The sequence below is a fragment of the Podarcis filfolensis genome, assembly GCF_964270895.1.
Source record: "Podarcis filfolensis genome assembly, chromosome: 1".
NCBI classification, from domain to species: domain Eukaryota; kingdom Metazoa; phylum Chordata; class Lepidosauria; order Squamata; family Lacertidae; genus Podarcis; species Podarcis filfolensis.
Window position 1 is genome coordinate 105,802,673 of NC_139604.1, and position 26,140 is coordinate 105,828,812.

Consider the following 26,140-nt stretch of genomic DNA (forward strand, 5'->3'; position numbering starts at 1 on the left):
AGAGTTAAGGGTGAGCAGTGAGGCAGCCAAGTTTACTGATGATACCAAGTTCTTCAAGGTGGTTAAAACTACAAGGGATTGTGAGGAGCTCCAAAGCATTTGGTTGGCCACTGTGAGAACAGGAGCCTGGCCAAGATGGGCCTTTGCCCTAATTCAGCAGGCTTGCTCTTGAGATAAGTCACCAAAAAATGAAACGCATTGCAAGTCCCCTAATGCATGTAGATTGTTCAATATTAAAAGTGTGTTGAAAGGTGCAGGGATCTACCACTAGCCTAGACATGGAACCAGAACTGCAGATTCCTATATTCAACTTTTACATGGTTGTTCACATACATGTTAGTTATTTGTTTAAAACTCAAGAAAAACTTTTTTTTAAAAAACCAACAACTGCAGATTCCTGATTTCTTTGCTATCAAGCACACTGTGAGGCTAACCTCTGGATAATCTATAACAGGGTACGGAACCTCTGGCTGTTCAGACATTGGACTACAATTCCCATCATCCCTGACCATTGGCCGTACTGGCAGGGACTGATGGCAGTTGCCATCTAACAATAGATGGACTATCCCTGATCTGTGTAGCATCTTGCTTCGGACATGCCCTGTAGGACATATATCTTTTTCCTATCCCTTGGCTGCGCGTGTCTCCTGGCATCACACTGGCGCTCAAAATTGCGTGTTGTGCTTTCTGGTTGGATGGCGAACCACCTCCGCGTTGTCATCCATACCATGAAGACCAAGACTTGCGCTGCATCATCACGATGAGCCACTAGCGAAGCTCCCCGGCTGCCCCTTCCCCAGCCCCGCGCTTTCTTTCTAAAAAAAAGGGAAGGAGATCCTGAGGTTGAAGCCCGCCTGGAAGTCACGCCCTCTGACCTGGAAGCCCTCTCGCCGCCTTTCCCCAGCTATGTTACGCAACGAAAAGTTGCAGGCGGGCATTCTGCACATGCTCAGAGTCGCCCACTCGCATGATGTATGCCTTGGCTTGCGTCTGCGCCGCTGATCCCCGGCTCTGAAAAGGGGTTCCGGGGCTGAGATCCATTCCGGCCTCTTGTCTTCTGCAAGGGGAAAGTCGGAGGCGGCGGGAACAGGCGAGCGATCCTCCGCGCGTTGCCCGTGCAAGTGGTCCCGCCCCCCCGGCCTGCGCTCTTCTCCTCTGCGGTCCCCTCTTCTCCTCCCACCTTGACGTCTGGAGCTGGCAGCCCGGCCGGTTCCGCATTCCCGACCCCTCCCCGCAGCCCAGGGGCCGCTATATAACTGGGGCTGATGCAACCAACCCAGCCGTCCGACAGAGCCTGCGGGAGGGACGGCGAGGGAGAGAGTCGACTGGCAGTGACGGCGGCGGGGGCTGCAGCCGCCCAGGCGTCCCCGGGGCCGCAGAGCCACCTCCCGGGACCGGACTGCGCTCGGCACGACGGGCCTGCAGAGACAGGCCGACAGCCGCTCCCGGAGCTGGGCGGCTGCAGGGGAGCTGAGCGCGCAACCCGCCTCCCGCTGCAGCCGGGCCCCGGGGGCACCTTTGCCGTCAGCTCGGTGGGTACGGAGATGGGGCGGGCGGGCGGGCGCGGGGGGTCGGGACCGCGGGAGCTCTCTCTCGGAGGCGGTGCTCCGGGCTGGCCGCGCGCGAGGGCTGCGATCATCCTCGGACCTGACTTGGGGCTGATCCGGCTGGGCCTGCCTCTGCTCCGGAACGCAGCGCGCGTGGAGCGCAAGCTTCTCCCGGGGCTCGCAGCCCTTTACGCATCGGCCGGGGTCCTTTCGTTACCGGATTGCGCGAGCCTTACCGCTGCCTTTGGCCGTCCTGCCCTGATAGTCCGGGTGACTAAAGAGCGGGACTTCCTTGCAGCTCCAGGGCATTCTGTGGGGCAATTGGGGAATTATTGTAACATGATCTGATGGCTTTCGTGATTGAAGGCAGAACCGCGGGGCTGTAGTTACTCTGGATTAATTGATGCGGAGTTATTACAGCGTGGATGTTTGTGTAGGAACCTCAAGGATCGTTCGGAAGTTTTCTCCCTTGCTGGCTTCTCCTTTGGGTGCTCTCCTAGCACCTCATTGTGACCCAGAATCTTGGGCTGGAAAAGGGCCTGAAGGTAGACTGAAAAAAACTTGATGCACCAAGGCCTATGTAGGAGGATGTTAAAATAATCAGTAGGTAGATTGGAGCAGGCTTTCCCAAGCCGGAGCCCTCCAGATGATGGGAGTTGTGGTCCAAAATGTATGGAGGGTACCAGGTTGGGAAAGGTTGGACTGGAGCATGGCTAGGGAAACTGGCCCTCCACACGTTGTATTGAATTGTAGAGCTGGAAGGGACCACGAGGGTCATCTAGTCCGACCCTCTGCAGTGCAGGAATCTTTGCCCAATATGGGGCTCGAACCCATAACCCAGAGATTAAGAATCAGATGTTGTTTGACTTCCAAGTCTTATCAGCCCCAGCCAGTGTGGTCAGTGCCCAGGGATGAAGGGTGCTGTAGCCCAGTCTGTGGAGGATCAAACCTCCTCATCCCTGGATTAGAGTATGCTGCAAGAAGGGGGCATGGGGTGTGGGTGTGCATGCTTGATCATGTGCACATGCATGCATAAGGTGCTCCAGGTCAGAGGTGACTGGTGGGTGCAACCTGGATTACTTCAAGAGCTGCTTGATGTTAACTAAGTGAAGACAGCCACACTGTAGAAAAACATATTTTTGTTTCATTTTTAACATATTTGCTGTTAATCCCTTTTTGTCTCCCCTGTCTCTTTTGCACCCTTAATGTAGGGAACCCTCTCTTATTCTGCACAACCAGAGTTTATTTGCTGTCACCTTTTGCTGCCCCTCCTCTTTCCCCACCCCTCTGCATCCCCACATCTCTCACCTCTCTCCTTCCTTCCCATTTTTTTGCTCTGTTTTGTGTGCCCTGTCCCCAGCCACACTCTTTACTGAGATGCCAGAGAAGCCCACAAGGCCCTCACTCCCCCAGCAGTTCCCCCGGGAGCCTTCGATAAAGGTGGGCTCTGTAGGCTGGCTACAACAGGCAGGGAAAACACACGAGTGCGGACAGTTTTGATGGGCTTGGTGGAGGCTTTTCTGTTCCCACAACAGTATGGGAAAGACTTCAAACAAAGAGCATGTTGAATTTGCCCAGGGGGCTGCAGATAGGGAAGGGTAAGTCATGTACACTGACCGTATAATAAGGAACAATGTAGAAGTGCCTGCTCTCCTGTACAGTTCTGTTGTCACTCTTGTTGTGTGTTCCTATTATCGGCTCCTGCCATCCCCCTCTATTTGCCTATCTGTGTGAAGCTGAATGGATAGTGCGAGTAGATGTTTCACCTCTGGGACTGGGCCATCCTTGGATGCCCCGCTGTTACTTAATCTGAGGCAGTAGGATTAGGCGCTGCCTAGAGGAGCTACAAAAGCAATTTCTCAAGCTTGCAAGTTTCACTGCTTTGGGCACGTCTGTTACTTTAGCCACGCCTTCTCTGGCATGTTAAGGAGGGCATATAGGTTATGGTTTTGCAGACTTGCATGAGGCACATCTTCCTGGGACAGCCAATTTTTTGTGTCAGTGTTTCACTGGCTGCTACAGAAAAACTGAATGAACTAGATGGGCCTTTTGATATGACCCAGGAAATTGTTTCTTACGCTTTAAAGGAGATTCTGAGTCAGCAAGGTTTTTATGCACATAGAGCAGTCTTGCTGATGATTATGGAGATGAATGCATTGAGATGAATATATGGCCCAGATCCACAAATGGCAAATAATAATAACAAGTGCATAATTTTGGCTTAGGACAACCTTCCCCAGCCTGGTGACTTGGACTTCCAGCTCCCATCCATCTCAGACCAGTATGGCCAATAGTCAGAGGATGGGAGTGCAGTTGTTCCATCTGGAGGGCACCAGGTTGGAGGGAGGCTCTCTTAAGTACTGCAGTATTTTTTTTGTTGATGACTGGGACCAAGGGATTTTCATTCTGTTTTGCAACATGGTTCTCTTCTGCAGACAGCTTGTTTTCCTCTTCACTTCATTGGTCTGCGCAATGTGATAATGCAAAAGGAACTGATCTCCGCTCTGTCTGAGCTCTTGTAGTTTTGCTACCCAGGTGTTGCAAATGTGCTTAGTCAATGGATGTTCCTTCTTCTTCCAGTTCTCTTAAACCTGCAAAGGAAAGGAGTCTCTTGAGTCTTAAGGAAGCAGAGGCAGTCTTCAGCTCGCTTTAACAGTCAGGCATAAAGTGGGAATTCAAGCCACAATCCTCTGCTCCACTCTATACAGCAGCTCTCTCTTTCCTCCACTCTCTGCCTCTGGTTGTAGAGAAATAGGTTGGAGATCAAATTGAGAGGAAGGAGAAATACCAAGAGAGAAAGAGAGAGAGAGAGAAAGAGAGGGAGAGAGAAAAGAGCAAGCAAGAGCCACATTATGTTTCCATTTTCCTTTTAATGAAGGCCCTGTCGAGGTGTATTTGAAAACACAGGGTCTCCTATGCCCTCAAGGTGGGTGAGAACACTCTCTTGGCTGGTTCCAGGGCCATATGCAACGTATGGTGGCCAATGAAATGGGGCCTGGCTCATTCTGTTGCTTGTCTTGGCAGCTTGCTTCATGGCTTGTATTACCAGCCCTGGAACACAACCACTGCCAAACTCTCTCAGTGTGTGCGTGTGTGTGTTGGGGCTTGGAGAGCTTAGCAGAGACAAATGCTTCACTGAGTCAGGCTAGGAATTTTTCAACTTGTTTCTTGAAGCCTGCATGAAAATTATCTGCAGGCTTTTGCCAGAGATCTCCACTGGGACTCTGCGAGCCTGTGGGGGCGTCTGGGATACCAGTTGTTAGGATGTCAGATTCTTTGTGTAGTTCCTGACAGTTTAAAATGCCCATTTGCGTGGGTGGGGGAGACAGGACATAGGGCTTGCAGTCCAAATCCGCCCTTTTGTTTTTTTGCGAGGGGCAACAGTTGGCTGTCTGGGGATTACTTGGCGTGCACTGGAGGGTTTAACGAAATTCCTGGAGAAATGAAATGCAAATTGGCTGCCTTTTGCCCTGTAACCTCTGACATTTTATGCTGCTATTGCCCGCAGGGAATATCTCATCCCTTTCACAAATGCTTGCAACTTCTTCATTGCAGTATGGTCTGCATCACAATGGTCTTGGCTCAAGTAAGATGGCACTACCTGCAGAAGAGACAACCTGGTGCTCCCCCACCCCCACCCCCACCCCTAGGATTTTGTCCTCCTCCCTCCTTTGTTGGCATCCTAGGCCGAGCTCGTATATTTGCTGGTGTTGAAATAATGATGCTGAATGTTGGAAGTTTCAAGGCAGATGCGAGAAAGTACTTCTTGACACAGCACGAGGTTAAACTATGGAACTCGCTTCTGCAGGAGCCAGTCATGGCCACCAACTTAGATGGCTTTAAAAGAGGATTAGACAGAAGAAGGTGATAGATGGCAACTAGCTATGATAGCTGGGCTGGGCAATAATGCAGTTATGCTTCTGAATACCAGTTGCTGGAAACCACAGGAGGGGAGAGTGCTCTTGTACTCAGATCCTGCTTCCCACAGGCATCTGGTTGGCCACTGTGAGAACAGGATGTTGGATTAGATGGGCCATTGGCCTGATCTAATAATAATAATAATAAATTTTATTTATACCCCGCCCTCCCCAGCCAGAGCTGGGCTCAGGGTGGCTAACACCAAAAAAATCACAGTAAAAACATAATAGAGGGGGAAAGAAGAAGAAGAAAGAAACCAATTTAAAATACAGGTTAAAATGCAATTTAAAATGCATTTTAAAAGTAGCCGATGGATCAAGACCATAAGGGGAGGGCAACATAAGGGTCAGACTGAGTCCAAACCAAAGGCCAGCCGGAACAGCTCTGTCTTGCAGGCCCTGCGGAAAGATGTCAAGTCCCGCAGGGCCCTAGTCTCTTGTGACAGAGTGTTCCACCAAGTCGGGGCCAGTACTGAAAAGACCCTGGCCCTAGTTGAGACCAATCTAACCACCTTGCGACCTGGGACCTCCAAAATGTTGTGTTCTTCTGTTAATGTGTTCAACTTCATCAGTCAAGTAAGCCTAGAAGTAACTTGTTTCCAACCATTTAACTAAAAGGCCTTGAAGAAGCGTCCTCTACATTACTTTTGGCTCCAGGGTTTGGATGGCTCTTAGGGAAATGTCCCCAGATACTTCCTTCTTGCCAGTATCACCGCTTGCTTGCACTCTCCAACTAGGCCCTTCCAGAGGCCGGGAAAGGACAAGACAAGAGGAGAACGTTGTTGTTCCAGTTGCCTCACTCTTGCCACTGCTTTCATTCTTGGAGATGCCAGGTGAATAGGCAACCACAGCAAGGAAGACTAGGAAGCTCCAGGTGTTGGCAGTGAGACCTTGTGAGGGTTTAGGGAGCCTGGGAAGATGTCTGATAAGGACATCGTGCTAGATAGAAGAAACGGCCTTGGAGAACTCCTGTAGGCAAGAAAACTGCATTAAAGTCTTGTATGTCATGGCAGCAATGGTGGTAGGCTCTGAAACCTGGTGGCTTTCTGTACTATGAGCACATTTCCTTATGTTGCAGTTGGGTCTGAGGCCTGTAAACTTGAAAGTGAATATTGGCTCCAGTTCCTAATCTGCTATAAGTATCCACCCCTGCCTTAGCAATGAACAGAAAACCTCTGAGCCAACCCCAAATTTATTTGGCATGAAGCTTGGTAGGCAAGGATCTCCTTCTTTGGATGCAGATGAGGTAGAAAGCGGTTGATAAACACTGAAAAGTAAACTAAGGTCTATCAATATTTCTCAAACTTGGGTCCGCAGCTGTTGTTGGACTACAACTCCCATCATTTCTGACCACTGGTCCAGCTAGCTAGGGATGATGGGAGTTGTAGTCCAACAACAGCTGAGGACCCCAATTTGAAGAATACTCACTTACCTCTTTGCAGGCAGGCATGATCTCCCCTCCATTGTACACATAGACCTGGCCAATGTGGAGCGCTGGTTCTGGTGGCTTCAGACATTTGTGCAACCATTCTCTTCCAATAGAGAAGAGGGGTGAGGGAGATTGTGCATGTGCTCCAATAGGGGGAATATGTGCTTGCTGCTCCAATGTGTGAAAATGTTCTACAGAAGGCATGGGGGAGCCTGTGGCCATCCAGATGATTTTGAACTCCCAACTTTCATCTAGAGGGCGACAGGTTCCTAAGCCCAGGTAAGTATGAATTAGGCCTGAGTTAGCAAGGTGAGCAACAAAATCTGTTCTGAAACTTAGGCGACTTGGAGGTTCTGAGGTTCCATCTGCCCTGAGCTCAATTATGAGAAAGGGTGGCATAAAAATACCATTAATAATTCAACAATAATAGAGGCCATTAAAAAAAATATGAGAGTATTTAAATTAAAATTTTCTGCTCGCACACTGGACAAGTTACCATTCACTTCCAGAATAAATTCTAACCTGGAAAGGGGATACTCGTATTTTTCTGCCTCCAGATGATTCTGTTTGTGGGCAATACTCTATTAAAAGACTTGTTGCCTCCAAAATGGGCTTTTCTATCAGAGGTGTGTGTGTTGATCCTCTTGGGGCCAAAATAGACATGACAGCCACAGGAGGTCCATGTGTCAGAAAGGAATCTGCTGCCAGATTGCTGTAAAGGTGGAGAGGGACACAACTGAAAGGAAGGCATGAGGTGAACCCGCTTCTGTATTTCCATTCAAAACCACTTTTTAAAATGGCATTTCCACAGCAGGAATGCATTCTGGAATCCAGGGCCTCATGAAGAGGTTTTAAAAGGCAGTTTTGGTAAGAAAAGCACAGGCAGGCTTCAGATGTGCTTTAAATCAGCTGCCATCCCATAGGGATTGCGTAGAAAGCTGCCCTTATACCGAATCCATCTAGTTCTGTATTGTCAACACTAACTGGCAGTTGTTCTCCAAGTTTTCAGACAGGAATCTTTCCCAATCCTACCTGGAGATGCTGGGGATTGAACTTTTGAGACCTTTTGCTTGCAAAGAAGGTGCTTTGTCACTGAATATGTGGTAGAACACATGCCTTGCTGTTAGGAGAAACCAGTTCCAATCCTGGGCATCACCTTTAAAAGGATCGGCTGGCAGCAGAGCTGACCCACCCATGAGGCATGGTGAGGGAACCACCTCAGGCGGCAGAATCAACAGGGACAGCAGATCCTGATGCCACTTTTTATTCCCTCCTTGTTCCCTATGTTGCTCTTCACTTACTGCTTCTTTCCTGGCAGGGAGAGGGGCGCCATTTTGTGATTTGCCTCAGGTGACAGAATGTATTGAGCCGGCCCTGACTAGCAGGTGACGTGAAAGACCTTCCTTTCCTTCAGATCCTAGAGAGCTGTTGCCGGTCACAAGCAGGCAAGATGGACAGCTAGTCTGGCCTGATAGATGACACTTTCCTACTGTCCTTAGCAGGCTTCATGCTATACAAACCAAGATGTAAGTGGGCTAATCTTAATAACTGCCTACCATATGGCAGAAGCAACATACTATGAATTAACTCTGGACCACCTTTATGGCCAGATTTTCTTTCCCCCACACATTTTAATTTCTTTTTAGTTATTTAAAATTGCCAATATGGCAGGTTGTGAGATACTGTGTGTGTGTGTGTGTGTGTTTTGCTCTTGCCAACCTAGCGAAAGTGAACGGACATCTGAGGCAATTCAAGATTCTCAGTTTCCCTCTACAGGAAGCAGGTACTGCATTTCAGCTGGCAGGAAAGAGTCACACACACATTCCAGCCCCCTTCCTTGTTTTACCACATAATTAATTAAGGGCTTGATGTTTCTAGGCAGATTACAAAAATGCCCTGAAACCTGGGGTGGGTCTACACACAGGAAAAGCCCGCTATAAATAAGTCAGAAATTAAATCGTTATAACAAAAGATAAAAACACGCTATGGAAAACCACAGATTTTTTTTTCTTCTCTCCAGCACCATCTGGTGTTGCATGTTTATAACTCATTCAAAACACTGTTTTTGACTAATGTAGCTGAGACCCTGGTCATATTCATCCCCCCCACTCCCTAATTTGTGCAAGTTTCTCTGTAAGGAACGTGAGACGTTAACAATGTGTCTAAGGAGTTTTGAACAGGCCCAGAATTCAAGTACAGTGGTACCTCGGTTTAGGTACTTAATTCGTTCCGGAGGTCCGTACTTAACCTGAAATTGTTCTTAACCAGAAGCACCACTTTAGCTAATGGGGCCTCCTGCTGCCGCCGTGCCGCCAGAGCACGATTTCTGTTCTCATCCTGAAGCAAAGTTCTTAACCTGAAGCACTATTTCTGGGTTAGCGGAGTCTGTAACCTGAAGCGTATGTAACCCGAGGTACCACTGTACAGCGTTTTCTCACCTTGCCTTACTTTCTAGTGGAAAGGTTAGCTTACTGCAAATCATATCTCCTCCTGATTTCGCTAACGTGCCATCTCATTTTTCCCAGGCATTTCCCAGAATACTAAGCGTAAAACAGCACAGTTCTGTCCTGAGGGAGCATAAAGTAAGACTCCTCAATGGAGACGGGCCTATTGGGCAAGTGGGGCACTGCCCCACCAAGCTCAGCCAACCCCCGTCCACCTTGTCTCTTTGGCCTCCATGTTGCTTTTGTAGAACTTGGCTGAGAGGAGGATTGAGGCAAAACTAGTCAAATGAGGGCCCATCCAGACTTCCCTTTGTTTTCAAGCACAGGCCTGCACTTAAAGCTCAGAATCCGATTTTCGGCTTGGTGCCTTCCCTGGGAAAAGCAGCGTTTCACTGCTAAATCGAAGCAAACAGCAGTAGGGTTTCCCATGGATTGCCGTTTGCTCTGATTCAGCGGTAAAACGTGGATTTTCCCAGGGAAAGCATCAGGAAACGACAACAAAAAAACCACACGCTTGGATACACAGCTTTAGAGTGCGTACCTGTGCCTGGAAAACACAGCGCAAAAGGAAATCTGAATGAGCCCTTTTGAACCAGAATTAGTTGACTTTGCCTGTCTTTGTGTTTAGGTCTGCTTGCCATTGGTTCTGGCTCCACCTACTGTCAACATCCCTGCCTTCTGCCCTCTCCCACCATCCCCACAGCTACTGTTCTGGGGTTTTCCAACCCACCTACCTCGCCCCGCCAATTTGGCAGGGGGCAGGAGGAGGAGAATTTGGGGGAAAGCCCTGATGCAAAATCCTCATGTGGGCTTTTGCTTGCAGGACCCACTAGCTGTATCCAGCCCATAACATCTTAATCCAGTCTCTTTTTGTTGTTGTTGAATGTATATATCTTTATTGTTTTAAAATAGATACATTTATGCCAGGAAAGCAAACAGACAAACAAACATACAATCAAATAAACAAACAAACTATAAATTGACAATCAGACAGCAGCAATATGTGAAACAACACAATTATGATAACTAACATCCTTTGTACTCCCAATGATGTGAATGATTGTAAAACTTGTAAAACAAGAAATTAAAAATGACTTCCAATTAGTCTCGCTGTACTTTATCTGTTGATTATCTTATACCGCAGTTACATATTTCTTATATAGTTTCTGTTAACTTCACTACAAACTTATATTTATACAATGCAAGGTTCAGTCTAATTCTGCCAGGAAGTTTCCTTTTATACCGTAATTTTTTAAGTATTCTTTAAAAATTCTCCAATCCTTATAGACTATTTGTTTTGTTTGGCCTCTAATCCTTCCTCTCATCTTTGCTAGCTGCAGGTATTCTACCATTAGGATTTACCAATCCGCCGTGTTAGGTATTGCTGTATTTTTCCAATTTCTTGCTACTAAGATTCTGGCCACTGTTATCCCATACAAGAAGCACGCATCTCGTATATAGAGTTGAGAGAGAAATGACAGGGTTTGTAAACTCCACACAGGGGAGGGAGGAGATCACCGGCATGATTCTGGATAAAGACAAGTTTGATTGCTATCAGAGAGGTAGCAGGTTTCCCCAAGTTAAAAAAGTTTTTAAATTTATTTTTAAAAGGCTACAAGAACACAAATGTGGGGAACTGGGGGACCCATCTCTCCCCCCCAAAAACCCTTCAAAAATTGCTCAACTTTGTGTCGTGGGGAATACAAAGATTATTCCAAAATGCAAAAGGCGGCAATATGACACCCATGGTGGAGCCTGTAGAATTAGTAATTGCCTGATTTCTAGAGGGCAAAAGTGTATTTATCATGAACACAGTTGATAAAAAGAAGCCGAGGCTATAATCCTAAACTCGGGGCCAGCTCACCCATGAGGCAAGCAGAGGCAGCCTCCTCAGATGGCAGAATCCCACAGAACAGCACACCCATGGGTGCCCTTGCTGTGGCTGCTGGAGAAGCGAGGTTAAATGGTGGCAGCAGCTCCGCAAGATCTCATGAGATCTCATAGGAAGCCTGCCACTGTTGCACGGCCCTGGAAAGTGAGACTTTGGCAGCAAAATGGGCCGGGCCACCCCTGCATGTACTTGGGAGCAAGCTGTATTTGAACACCCTGGAACGTGAATGCAGAGAATTGCGCTGAGACAGCTGCATTAGATCTAGTGACCGATAACAGCTTTTTAGTCAATAAAGTATTGATTTTAATTTATCTATGAATTAATCAACTTATTATTTATTTATTTGCACACCCTCTATCCTAAAGTAGCAGGGCACGTTACAACAATAAAAATGCAGTGTTAAAAACAATGTTTAAAACACCTTACAAGCATAGAAAGAAAGTGAGTCTTAAAAATTTACAACTTATGTGACCCTGGAAATAGTCTGTTTACTGACACTTTATTTACCGTATTTTAAAAATGACAAAGACCACCACCACCTGGTGGCTACCATCTTGAGCCTCATCTTAGAGTAACAAATCCCCCGCTCAAACAGAATTGTACAATTGCTTTGTTTTATTTGGAATTTAATTAATAGGGTTAATGAAGATTGAATGGGGGTAATTAACTAAAGGGGAATTGATTGAATTTTGGAGTTGGATCTGTGTAAGTAATTAATTAGGGTTGGACCCCAACCGCCTGATTGGACCTTGGCTTATTTAACTTTGATTAGCATGCTGTCAAACTTTTTGAATCTCCATTTTGGCGTAAAAGCCATTTTTAGACTAGCGTGTTTGTGAAGAGGCTTTGATTACTTCTATCATCCACCCTGCATTTTTCTCAAACCTGTTTGTAATCATTGTAAATTGTAATTGAAAAGGAGCTACTGATTTGGGATGGAGGGTTGACAATTCATTGATAAAAAATACTTGATTTGAGGTTAATTGAATAGACAGGTTTGGTTTGCCTTCTGTGAAAATTTCAGTTCCAGTAATTATTTCTAAATGGGCATTTGCAATTTTGTACTTTATGGGCCTGTGCCCCAAATCTTTTAAGTACCTAGTTGCTCAGTATTTCCAGTAAACAGAATTATGTTGTTTGTGTACTTAACTCTGGAGGTATGTTGACCTGAGCTGTATTGAAACTAATGACATATCAGTGTGCTTTGTGCTTAATTTTTTGCTGGATTCTGCCCGGTGTTCTGAGGTTCTATGAAATGTTATTTATATGTAGTGCCCAGTGGCAACCCTTAAAATTTGACTTTTCTTACCTCTTCTATGTTCTTTAGAAAGTGTTGCATGTATTCTCAGTCACATCAAATAGTATTAATGGCAATTAATTTTTATCAAGTAGATCCTGCGATGCTTTCGGCTAGTCAGCAGGCCTCTATCTTAATTTCAGACTAATTTTCTTCTTTCTAAAGAAGAAAACACATCACTCTGTGTTTCTTAACTTTCACTCCATGTGGAAAGTTAGTTGGTTGTTCCCTTTCATTTTCTCATATGGAGATTGTGATCGCAGGTGAAGTCTTTGTGGCTTTTTTTTGTCCCCACGTAGAATCACTATTCCTGGCCATGAAGTTAATTTTTATTTTACTTCCTGTTTTCATTGTAGGTTTTTAGCCTAAGTTATCTAAGGTGGTATTTTGTGAGAAATTATCACTAATCTTCCTGTGGCGGGCTGCTCTCAGCAACATAACCAAATAGGATATGGGAAGGATGTTTGTTTGTTTCTGTGGTGACGCCCTTATATTTACCATTTGCATTCAGGTTGATCATTTGTCTTACAGGTTTTACCTAGAGACACGCACTACTTCCTAGTCTTAAGCAATCTGTGTAACTAAATGGCTAACTTCTTTCTTGCCATTCTGCCTTCCTCCTTAAGCTCATAATTATTGCTGAGTCCTGCATTAGATAATCATTGCCTCCTGTCTGTTAAAGCGTTAACTCCATAAAGCTTCTTTTATTGCCCTTTGGCATAGGAGTCAATAATTACCTCTTTTTCTGTCCACTGACCTTCTTCACCCTTTACTTAGCAGTGATAAAGGCTTCTCGCCTTACGTAAACATATGCAAATATCTAATTATCATGACTTTGCATGTTAGATTATCTGGGTCAACCTGGCTCCTTGATAGAATGTCTTCTTTTTGTAGCTATTTCCCTGTGAAACAGGTAAGAATTCTTCATGTTCCTCTGGATCAGGGGTGGGGAATCTTTGGTCCTCCAAAATGTTCCTGAACTACAACTCCCATGAGCTCCAACAAACATGGCCAATGGCTAGGGAGGATGGGAGTTGTAGTTCATCAACACTTGGAATGCCAAAGGTTCTCTATTCTAGGAAGATGTCTCTGCCACATTGTGCACAAGGATTCCAATGTGGTATAGTTTGGATTTCCTGAGACGAGATAGTTAAGCAGAGACAGACAAATCATGTTCCTCATCTACACTGTCTTTCCTTAAGATTTCAGAATGATTTGTTTTGCCTTTTTGGATTATCATTGCTCAGATTCCCATAGTGATGTGTGGTTTTCTCTTTCTCTTCTCCAGGCTGTGGGATTGCATAGCCTGCTATGATGCCCGGGCAGATTCCAGATCCATCCCTCACAGCTGGCGCTCTGCCTGGCCTTGGCCCCTTGACAGGGCTGCCTGGTACCACCTTGACAGCGGAAGAGCTGAAGTATGCTGACATTCGCAACATCGGGGCCATGATTTCGCCACTACATTTCTTGGAGGTTAAACTGGGCAAGAGGCCCCAGCCAGTGAAAAGTGAGGTGAGTTTCAAAAAGGGCCTGTCAGGTGCCAGCTGTTTCTGTATGCTAATTCCTTTGTGTTGTCCATAAGGAATAGCGTTCACAGGCCTTTGCACACCCACCCACCAAAATGAGAATCGAATAAGTCAGCTACCATGAACTGTAACTCTAGCCCCTAATACAACTTTGAAAACAAACATAGCTGCTGATTTTGGGCATGTGTGTGTGCTGCACACCTCTAGTTTTGTTGAACCTTTCTTTTTTTCCTTGTTGTTGTTGTTGTTGTTGTTGTTGTTGTTGAGGTACCGGCCATTGGAAACTGGGGCACTACTGATTGCTGTTTTTATACTGACTGTTCTTTTTATATAAGAAGCTATGAATTTTATGATGTTTACTTTTTAAATTGTACTCATCTCAATCTCAAACCTTTATTGGCATATAGACAAAATCCCTAAAGGTTCAGTGCAATAAAATCACTTGGCAAAATCGGCGTCTAACATGTAAAATACTCTTGTATAACATTCACGGATCCTTACTGCATGCTGCAGAAACCTGGCTACAATTTCCGTCTTATCCCCATCCTGGATAAACATTAGGAAGGCTAACTTACATTCATCAGACTACCACTCCCTGCTAACAAACAACTGATGAATGAACTTGTTGGTTTAACTATCAATCCCCCTTCCCAGAGAACTCTGTGAATTGTAGCTCTGGGGGGAGAATAGGGGTCTCCTAACAACTCGCAGTACCCTTAGCAAACTCCAGCTCCCAGAATTCTTTGAGGGAAGCCATGACTGTTTAAAGTGGTGTCATAGTGCTTTAAATGTGTGGTATGAACGTGGCCTTAAGTTTGTACGAAAAGCCACAGGGAACGTGGGGGGCAGGGGTTTGTCCCAGAGGTACTTGTGAACCTATTTAATACAATCTTGCATTTCATGTTCAGTGTGTTTGGGTCCATACATTGGCTGCGTTCAGAAGCCAGAAGTTGTGGTTAAGCACATTAGTGTGTGCCCAGGCTGCAGGCTTGTGCATTCAGTTCATACTTCACTTCTCCCTAAGTCGAGTGGGGAAACAAACCATCGATCAAGCAGGGAAACAAGCCCTGGATTGGCTGGCTTGGTGCCGGATCTTAATTGGCCCTTGTCCTTTGTTTCTTCCAGCAAAGCACCACCATGGAGCCAAGAACAAACCTTGGCTTCAGATTGTGGTTAGCCTGAAGATAATGCGGAGCCAGGCATGGTTTCTTTCTCTTCTGGAGAAAGGGAAGAGTAAGCAGAAGAGCTCAGGCTGCATGCAGAGCCTAATTTGCTTAACCGTGATTTATGGTTTAATGTTGCATCCAAACATAGCCAGCCTCTTTCTCAAGAAATTGCAAAACTGCTTTAAGGAAATATTGGTCCATCCTACCAGCTTTCTGCAATTAATTGTCAGATTGGTCAACAAATGCTTAATCACTAAAGAGCTAATGTCACAGCCAAGAGTATGAGCTGTGAGCCTGGAAGTCCCAATTCAAATCTCACCACCTCTACTAACTCCTCAGACAGCAAGCTAGTAGTACCGGAATAGCTCTAGAGGGAACCAGCATGGCAGAGTGATTAGTGGCTTGAACTTGAGCTACTGAGACCCATGTTCTTTAGATGTGCTTCAGGCCTATCTATTCCTCTCAGCTATTAAGTTCACTTGGTGAGCCTCAGCCAGTCATGTATATCTCAGCCTAACCTACCCCACAGGGTTGTTTTGAGGACAAAAGAGGGGAGAGGGAGGACCATACATGTTGCCATAAGCTTCTTGGAGGAAGAGTAGGATGTGTATATAGTGGTACCTCGGGTTACAGACGCTTCAAGTTACAGATGCTTCAGGTTACAGACTCCGCTAATTCAGAAATAGTACCTCGGGTTAAGAACTTTGCTTCAGGATGAGAATAGAAATCATGCGGCGGCAGCTGGAGGCCCCATTAGCTAAAGTGGTGTCTCAGGTTAAGAACAGTTTCAGGTTAAGAACGGACATCCGGAACAAATTAAGTACTTAACCCGAGGTACCACTGTAATAAAATGGCCCTGTAGATAATCTTATATATGTAATTCCTACGGCATTCAGTGGAACTTACTCACAAGTAAGTGTGCATAGGCTTGCATTATTAGTCAAGCTTAACCATTAATTAGTCAAGCTAGTGGTCTTTTTAGTTTCAGCCCCACCCCCAGTCTCCCTCCTAACACCTGTAAGTTATTATAAAAAGATGAGGGTTGGTATTTCTTTCAAGTAATTAGTGATGACTTTTATTTATGCAACTATAAGTTTTCTCAGCCTCAAGAGAGCTTTCATTTCTTCTGTTATCCTCAAAATGGCACACGCATTGAGGATTTGGGTAATGGTGTAGTTTGTATTTAATCTATCTTCTAAGCCAATTAAATTTAATCACTTAATCTTTTGATAGCCTTGGATACTTTCTGTTGTTCCTAAAGGCTCCATGCTCTAGTCTGGAGAGAGCATCCCTAAGCCTACAAGAAGCCCAGATGATGCCACTCTTCACTGATGCCAATCAGGAAGCTTGGACTAGCCTGCTGGAGATGCAAAGAGTTTAAAATAAACAATATGAATATTATTGATTTGACAGTTAGTGTAATTTATGATTATTTTGATTAGCAGAGAAAAAAAGGTAGATTAATTTGCTCTTTCCTCAAGAGTTTGGATACCAAATAGATGTTTCGTTCAGGAGTGGAGGTTAAGACTTCTTTACGAATTAGCAAGTGCTATAAGTACTGTCAGGGAACTGCCATCAGCTCAGAGGCGAGAGGCGGAAGGGCAACTGGGTTACAGGGAGCCTCCAAAGATCGTGAGAAGCAGCACTTCCTCTGCGAAGGAGGGAAGTCCCGCCTCTAGTGGGGAAGGGATGCAGGGCTCGGAGGATGCAAGAGAGAGCCAAGACATCGTGCATGAGCAAAGCGGGGGGGAAGCAGGTCCCCCTTTAGCCACACCCTCTCTGCGCAGTAGGTTTACGCACAGAGAGGGGAGGCGTCGGATGGGGGTCAAGAGACTACTCTGCTGGGGAAAGTTTAAGGACCGCTCACTCTCAGATTCTGCTAGTGACTGAGCAAGACGTGGAATTGAGACGTTCTGCACTGTAAATTTTTTTGGACCAATAATAAAGCCTTTGAGAAGACCAGTGGGGATCTTGCCTGTTCGCTCTTGAGCAACCACACTGGTAGGCATAACGAGTACCAATGTTGGAACTGAAATGAAAACGAATTGCAAATATATGGGCTTTCTCACCCAGGGATGGGGAATCTGTGGTCCTCCATCCCTGATCATGGGTCATGGTAGCTGAAGCAGATGGGAACTGGACGCCCACAGGTTTTCCATCCCTTCCCTAATATTCAAAATTATGCAACATCTAAAAAAATATTTTGTGCTCAGTAGGTCAGTGTTATGTGCTTGCCTCCATGTGAAACCACTCTTGGAAAGAGGAATTCAACACTGTTCTGTTTATTCTGTCAGCTTGCCCAACAGAACGATGAAATGGGATTTGCCCCCCCCATGTGCTGTCCTGGGGGTTCTTGAGACACTCCAGAGCCAATATTTTTTTGGGGGGCACACTCAAGGAAGAGGGGGACAAATCCCACTGCACTAGTGGGACATGTTATGCTGGCTCCTGCCAGTGCACCTCCTAGATTAAACCTCAGACTCAACTATAAGCTGCAATCTTGGCAAAGCGCCTCAAGGCTGTGCACATGCACCTGGGAACTCCATGGGATCTGATTTTGCATGGACATGAATAGGATTGCACCATAAGTCAGGGTGATAATTGGCAGAAAAATGCAGTAATACAGAAAGTGATAAAGGATTTTGACTGCATTGGGCAGCAGAGGGGCAAAAGCAGGTTGAAAGGCGCCAGCAGTAGTAAGCACTGACACAGCCGAGAAGGGAGGGCAAATAGTAATGGAGGTTACCACCCACACACTTCGCCTGCGCTTTCTGCTTGTGTGGTGGCACCTTGAGAAGACCTCGTCTTACTGGTTATAGCAGAGAATTCCCCCGGAGGCAGACGGCAAGAGCAGTCGCCATAGTCAAAGTCCTCAGTCAAGCGCGTCTTTATTTCTTGACTGGCCATGCAAGCATTTCTATTACAAATATACACAAACATGCCTTCTATATCTCTCCAGCTCAGTAAACTCAGGGTGTGTGTGTGCTTTCCTTGTCCTGGAATTGCAGCTTGCAACTTCCTCCCTTTATTTGCACCTCCAGCTGACACCGGTCAAGCCAAGAGTGCTACTCCCACACACTAAAGAAAACTCTGGAACCTTCTTTAAAGCTTCCAGGAACTTTTATCTGTTTCTTGAAGAATGTTTTCCTAACAGATAATCCTGGGAAGACTACGGTGACCTGGTATCAAAAGAGAACCCTGTGGGAGAACAACCCTGTGATTTTATAGCTAGGGTTCTGCAGGCCTGGACTGGGACTTAACCAAAGAGCTACATGCAAGAGGCGTGTACCAAGGTTTTGTCCTGAGCTTCTTTCAAGGAGGCTGTTGCATTGCCTTTTCTGCTTTTTTTGTCTGGTTGTAATGGTGTGCCTGTGCCTTTCCCTTTAGCTAGATGAAGAAGAAGAAAGGAGGAAAAGGCGCCGAGAGAAGAACAAAGTAGCAGCTGCTCGGTGTCGGAACAAGAAGAAGGAGAGGACAGAGTTTCTGCAGCGGGTGAGTACCTTCTATGGTGTAGTGGTTAAGAGCAGTGGACTAGTAATCTGGTGAACCAAGTTCGATTCCCTGCTCCTCCACATGCAGCTGCTGGGTGACCTTGGGCTAGTCACACTTCTCTGAAGTCTCTCAGCCCCACTCACCTCACAGTGTTTGTTGTGGGGGAGGAAGGGAAAGGAGATTATTAGCCGCTTTGAGACTCCTTAGGGTAGTGATAAAGCGGGATATCAAATCCAAACTCCTTCTCCTCCTCCTTCGTCCTCTCCCCCCCTCTTTCTCACTGCCAGCACAAGGACGTCTGCCTCTCCACAGCTTCATTTTCTTGCCCAGAGCATGCTTTTAAAATGGGTAAAAATCTTGAGGAAATCCCTTTTCTTTGGAAGCTCTTGTTTCATTCCTCTATGTGAGGTGTGAACAATGAACAACTAGGGTACGAATCCAGTAAGGCAGAGGTGGAGAACGTGTGGCCCTGCAGTCGTTGTTTATGTATATAAAATTTTTATTAAATTTTCTGTTCTACAATTTAAAATACTCATTTTACATCCCTAAGATATCAATGACTTCCCTTCTTCTCTTTCCATGGTTCATTTTACATATCATAAATCCCTGCATATTTTACGAGAACTTATACCATTCAGTATTCCATTATTGCATCCATCAAAACTTATTTACACTGTTGAATTTATCTTAATGCTGCCAGCGTTTTTCGCTGTACACAATTATTTCCCATATGAGGAAATGAACGTTTTCCAATCTTCTTTAAACGTACGTTGTTCTTGTTCTTGTTCTCTTGTTAGGTCTGCAAGTTGTGCATATTCTGCCAACTTAAGTTGCCATTCTTCTTTGGTTGGGACCTCGCTCGTTTTCCATTTTTGGGCTAACGAAACACGGGCCGCAGTTGTAGCATACATAAATAGCCTTTTTTAACACCTGGGAATTTCAGTCTGAATTATCCCCAACAGAAAGGACTCTGGGGTTTTTGGGGGGAGGTGGAAGTACTTTTAAACATTTCCCCCCAATTCATTATGGATCATTTCCCAATACCCTTTTACAAGTCCAGTCCTGCAGTCATTGTTGGACTACAACTCCCTTCACCCGTGATCATTGGTCATGTAGGCTGGTGCTGATGGGAACTGCAGTCCAGCAATGTTGGCAGGGTCACCGGCTCCCATTTGCTGCAGAAGGAAGCTGGAGAGGACCCCTGCATGTGACAGTTGTGTGTGTGTCAGGTGATGCTGGGGCTTCTGAATGCATTGGTCAAGAAATTAACCCCCCCCCTTGTTTCTCTGGTTCCTGCTTAGGAATCTGAACGCCTGGAGCTCATGAATGCCGAGCTGAAGGCCCAGATCGAGGAGCTGAAACAAGAGAGGCAGCAGCTGATCCTGATGCTGAACCGCCACCGCCCCACCTGCATTGTGCGGACAGACAGTGTCAAAACCCCAGAGAACGAGGCCAATCCGCTGCTCGAGCAGCTGGAGAAGAAGTGAGAGGGTCCCGGTGGGCCAAAAGAACGTAGGCGGCAAAAAGAGACAAAACCCGGGGACCTTGGAGCGTCTCTCTTCCATGTACTGTACGAAGGACTGTGCACCAGAGATGGGTGCAACCAGAACACAGTGAGCTTCCTTGGGGATTGCACACTCCAACCAAATAGAGGGGATGGAGGAGAACGGCCACAACAGAAATGCTCAGAGGGGGAGCTGTGGCTGCAGTTGTAAGGCTCAACACAAGGGGGCGTGGCAGCTGCAGAGGAGGAGGATTTTCCAGCTCCCCACCCATTGCAGAGCATCTCAAATCTGGAATGTGTTGCGGGTAGGGATGCTGGGAGGTAGCGCTGTGGCTTCCCCACTATCCCTCTCCCTACGGCTCCTGGTTGGCAATCAGCATGGACACAAGGTTTGAACACTAGTAAGAACTAGGGTAGGAGGAAGCTGGCAGCAGGCTGAGCTGCGCACGCCTCTGCTCCTTTGGGACCCTGCCTCTGCCCTCTGTGCTCTCCCCAGAAAGAAACCAAGAACGGCAAACACTTGACACAAGTCCTGCCTCATCGCTGGGCCTGCCTGTGGCACCGTGGCGCAGGCGCCCCCACAAGCACACCCTCAGTATAATGTTTACAGCCCAGCTGTCCAGGCCATGCTTTTAAAAAATGCACATTTTTACACTTTTTTATATTTTTATAAAGTTTTGTTTTTATACAGCAGTCTCTATATGGATTTATATAATCACTAGATGTGATCCCATAGAAATGTATGTTATTCTGGTCTCTTTGTTACAAAATACATATGCCACAGTTATCTCCATTGTGTTACTTGTTCGGCAACGGGCCTTCTTTTCCCTCGGCATGCTGGGAAATGGGCCTGTGCCCTTCCCATGGGCTCCACTGCCATGTCCATCCATGTATGTCCTCCTTCATAATACTCAGTCCTGTATCTCTCAGTAAATGTTAACTTTTACTTATCCACCTTTCATGCCTTCTGCTTTGTTCAGTATCTTGCCCTGTTAGTTTTATCGCGCGTGAGGGTTTTGTGTACACTTTGTAAAGTCGGTCGATGGTGGTGGAATGGCCTGACCCTAATCAGGTGGCTCTCATTTGCAGCAGTGGCGACACTAAGAACTAGTGGCTTACAAAGAGTAGGGTCGTTCACTTGAGGGATAAGGAACGCTGAGCTGAAAAGTGAGCTGGCACTCCCTCAGCCCTCAGTCTCTCTCATCCCTTTGTCTCAAGTGCTCCCTTCAGATGCCTCCCCCTCTGATATAGGAGGGAGGAATTTCGGCCACAGTCACACCAGCTACTAAGGAAAAATCAGTGTCAGTCTCAGTTGTTTACATATCTCAGTGGTGCTGTTGCATCCTTAAGCACATGTTAGCCAGGGGGTAGCCAGGGTAGTGCCCATCCACCCCCACCAGCCCCAATGGACAGGGATGATGGGAGTTACACATTGGCTATACCTATGCCTATATTTATACCTGCATAAATAAATGTATTTAAATCCAGGGAAAGCTGAAAGTGACTGTGTATGGGAGTGGGGACTGCTTGACTCACTTCAGCCAGAGGCAGACAGCGGGGCAGCTCATGTGTCATACTTTCTTCCTAGGTAGGAAGGAAAGTGTACACCTGTCATGTATGTGAAAAGCACACTGGCACCCATTTACTACAATTAAACAAGTTTGGAGTCTGCAGTGTGGAAGTGGCTTCCAGAATGTTAATTGTGGCAAAAGAAACAGTTCCTTAATTTCATTTTTCACACAGGATGGTGCATGTGGCTCTTTCTCCTCCTCCTCCTGTGTAAATCTGCTTTATCGTGTGCGAAGCAAAGCTGATGCTTCTTTATGTAAAATACTTCTAGCCTGCTTTCCCAGTACTCATGGGAACTGGCAGCAAAACAATTCATATAACCCATACCAAATGCAAGTTAAATTCCAGAAGGACACAAGCAACACAGTGCCTTTTGCCTTCTGCATTGTCAAGTGTTCCATTGTTCATAATAGTCAAAAAGGGAATCTTGCAGTCCTCTGGAAACTTGCACATTTACTATGGAACAAGGCTTGCTTTTTTGAACTAGAGTCTGTGTCGTCAGCTGGGTAGCAATTTTCAGTTAGTAGGTATATAAAAGGGGAAAGATAGCTTTAACCTGGTTCCAGACTTGTTTTTTGTATTTCATTTCCATCTGCCCTCACTGTCTAATGTTTTCTTACTCCCAGGTATGAGGAACCAGTGGCCCCCAGCTTTTGTTGGACTCCCAACTCCCATCAGCCCCAGACCCTACAATAGTTGGTCAGGTTGATGGGAGATGCAATTCAGCAACACCTAGAAGGCCATAGGTTCCCCATCCTTATGCCATAATAATTTTGTCTGTCTTTGAAGCTGCTGGAGACTCATACATTATTTCAGCAAGAAACTCAAAACAGGGCAATTCCTCTGGAATTAATAAACCAGAGAGCCTATTGACCCCTTTGTAAGGTCTTCATAAACACTTTGCTGGGCACTACCCTGGCTACCCCCTGGCTAACATGTGTTTAACAAGTGCGGGAGGTCACACCACAGTTCTGGGGCACCTGCAGAGAAGGCCCAAGCCTTTTGCAGTAGCTGCTTAAACTTCCTGGAATGAGAGTAATTGGAATAAAGCTCTGGAAGGTAAAAGTAAAGGTAAAGTACCCCTGGACGGTTAAGTCCAGTCAAAGGCGACTATGGGTTTGTGGCACTCATCTCGCTTTCAGGCCAAGGGAGCCAGGGTTTGTCCACAGACAGCTTTCCGGGTCATGTGGTCAGCATGACTAAACCGCTTCTGGCTCAATGGGACACTGTGGTGAGTGCCAGAGCGCACAGAAACGCCATTTACCTTCTCGCTGCAGCGGTACCTATTTATCTACTTGCACTGGTGTGCTTTCAAACTGCTAGGTTGGCAGAAGCTGGGACAAAGCAACGGGAGCTTGCTCCATCACGCAGATTCGAACCGCTGACCTTCCAATTGGCAAGGGGCTCAGTGGTTTAGACCACAGAGCCACCTGCGTCCCTCTGGAAGGTGAAATGGGACACACGGCTATAAAGAGGCTTCAGCACCTCCATTGCCAGTCAAAGCAAGCCCTGTTCTTCCAAGCTGTCGGCAATTTTGCTACTGTCGGAACAGGAACGAAAACATTAAAGCCAGTTGTTGTGTCCGTCTATACTTTTTTTAAAAAAGCTTGTTGTACAATAGCTGTTGTTGCCCTCCTAATTCCTGCTAAAGCGCTGTGTGCGTGAGGCGTCTGTCCTTCCCAATTAGCAGCCCCTGCTGAGAGGGCAGGGCCTGGCATGTTCCTGAGCAGAGCTAGACATATCACAGGGCAAAGAACAGCTGCACTGGGCCCCTGCCAGTGCTGCCACTTTTGCTCTCCTGCCCGGGCCAGTTGCTACAGTGCCAGGTGTTATGAGTGGGCAAACCACTAAGTTAGATGCTCCTTGCTGCCCTCAGCACCAACTTGGCTCCCAATATTCATTTTCTGGCAGCTCTGAAGCAGAGAGAAGGAGGACGAGCTCTCAGGATGAGTCTTTGCCACTGGAATGAAATCAGATAGAACTAACACTGTCTCTGGGTGACTGTGTTCTCTCAAGGACTACCATAGAGGAGAACAAATGCAAGAGGGTCTCCTCTGCCTACTTGATGTCTGCCAAATGTTTTCGACTACAACTCCCATCAGCCTCAGCTAAAACATTCAATGCAATTCCCTTTCAGTTGCCCCCATTCACGATATTTCAGATAGCCTGTCTCTTTGATTTATTTTCTCCGATATCCTAGCCAGATCACCCACCCAATTCAAATTTCCCTGAATGAATTACCCAGCTAGAAAAAGACTGGAGGACTATGACCCACGGTCCACACTTAGCAATGCTCGCTGAATCCGGAAGGTGGGGGTAAAGGCTGTTGCATTTCTGCTTGTGGTAAATGAGCCTTTCCAGGAAAAAAGCTGGCAACCCTACTTTTGGTTAGTTAGTGTGACTGACTATAGCTGCGATTCCAGGCACTGGTAGTATTACAGAGGGTACAACATGTTCGGGCATCAAGGGATGCTGGCGGCAACACTTCGCCCCTGCTATGTTCAGTCCCTGGCCAATGCCACCAACTTCAGAAAGTCACTCCCTCTTATTCTGCAGGCATCCAATTAGCATATGGATCTGGCTTTCCCTGGAGTCACATGACCTGGTCCACAAGAGCTCTTGTTTTTGCAGTTGTGAAATCACTCCCACCCCCAAACCACAAAGCAGAGTCCTCATGCCTTTAAGTCCTGTGTGGCAGGCGCAAACCCATCAGGTGTAGTGCTTTGTATAATTGGGGCCGAGAGACTGAGCATGTGCCATTGCCAGGGTCATGAAGAGGGGGCTTTTCTGGGCCTGCTATTCTGCTTTCATATAGCCACATGAATAAGGACAAGGAAGCTCAAAAGGGCTTTCAGTGTCATGTGTGAATAAACCTTAAAATGTGCTTGATATAATACTTTGTCTTAGCTTTCGTGTTTTAGTATAATAATAATAATAATAATAATAATAATAATAATAATAATTTTATTTATATCCCACCCTCCCCAGCTGAAGCCGAGCTCAGAGAGGCTAACAACAATCAAAGTAACACAATTTACATAAAATCCCAATCAATTAATTGAAATGCATTCTAAAATCAACTCATTCTAAAATCAATTCAAAATCAAATTAATGGCAACCATTGGGCTAGAGTTCTGTGAGGGTTACCGAAGGAGGGGGTCAGACTGTGCCTTGGCCAAAGGTCTGGTGGAACAGCTCTGTCTTGCAGGCCCTGCGAAAAGATGTTAAATCTCGCAGGGCCCTAGTCTCTTGTGACAGAGCGTTCCACCAGATCAGGGCCACGGCCAGAAAAGCCCTGGCTCTGGTTGAGGTCAGCCTAACCTCTCTGTGGCCCAGGACCTCCAATATGTTTTTATTTGAATATCGTAAGGTCCTCCGTGGGACATACCAGGAGAGGCAGTCCCGTAGGTACGAGGGTCCTAGGCCGCATAGGGCTTTAAAGGTTAAAACTAGCACCTTGAACCTGATCCTGTACTCCACCGGGAGCCAGTGCAGCTGGTATAGCACCGGGTGAACGTGTGATCCCGTGGCGAGGACCCCGTAAGGAGTCTCGCCACGGCATTCTGCACCCGCTGGAGTTTCTGGGTCAGTCTCAAGGGCAGCCCCACGTAGCGTGAGTTACAATAATCAAGTATGGGACTGAAAAGCCCCCCCTTCCCCCCCACCCTGCTGACTCCTTTGAAACTGATTCCGACTAAACATCAGGAAGAACATTCTGACAGTAAGAGCTGTTCGACAGTGGAGCAGACTCTCTTGGCCTTTCCTTCCTTGGAGGTTTTTAAGCAGAGGCTGGATGGCCATCTGCCGTGGATGCTTTAGCTGAGATTCCTGCATTGCAGGGGGTTGAACTAGATGACCCCTGGAATGCCTCCCAACACTACAACTATTCTATGATCAATAGCTGACCTCAGAACAAGGCAGTTTCCTATGCTCATTCTGTGACTGGCCATTGCTCTCAAGAATTTCCCATTGCTTGTTGCCTGACCATTTAACTGGAGGTGCCAGGATTGAATCTGAAGCCATCTATACACAAATCATGTGCTCTGCCATTGAGCCATGTGCTAATCCCATGTGTAATCAGTTTAGGGGCCTTTTTGTTAGCAGTGTGTACTGTTATACAGTACAGTCATACCTCATGTTACGTTTGCTTCAGGTTGAGCATTTTCTGGTTGTGTCCCATGGCGACCCGGAAGTACCGGAAAGGGTTACTTCCGGGTTTCACAGCTCAAAATGATGTCACGCGCATGCGCAGAAGCGGCAAATCGTGACCTGCGCATGCGCAGATGCGGGTTGCGTTCTGCTCATGTTGCAAATGGGGCTCCGGAACGGATCCGTTCACAATGAGAGGTACCACTGTA

The 26,140-nt window shown here is 46.4% G+C and overlaps 1 protein-coding gene across 2 annotated transcripts; it reads left to right on the top strand.

Moving 5' to 3' along the window:
- The first annotated feature begins 901 nt into the window (after positions 1 to 901).
- On the top strand, positions 902 to 21,163 carry JDP2 (Jun dimerization protein 2). Of its 2 annotated transcripts, none has more exons than XM_083621515.1 (4): positions 902 to 1,532; positions 13,814 to 14,037; positions 18,605 to 18,709; positions 20,011 to 21,163. In XM_083621515.1, exons 2-4 carry the CDS (start codon positions 13,837 to 13,839, stop codon positions 20,194 to 20,196), a joined length of 492 nt encoding a protein of 163 aa, XP_083477641.1. In that variant the 5' UTR covers positions 902 to 1,532; positions 13,814 to 13,836; the 3' UTR covers positions 20,197 to 21,163. The 2 variants fall into 2 exon arrangements, with proteins under 2 accessions (XP_083477641.1, XP_083477640.1); XM_083621514.1 differs by having other exon boundaries at positions 904 to 1,090.
- Positions 21,164 to 26,140: the final 4,977 nt, after the last annotated feature.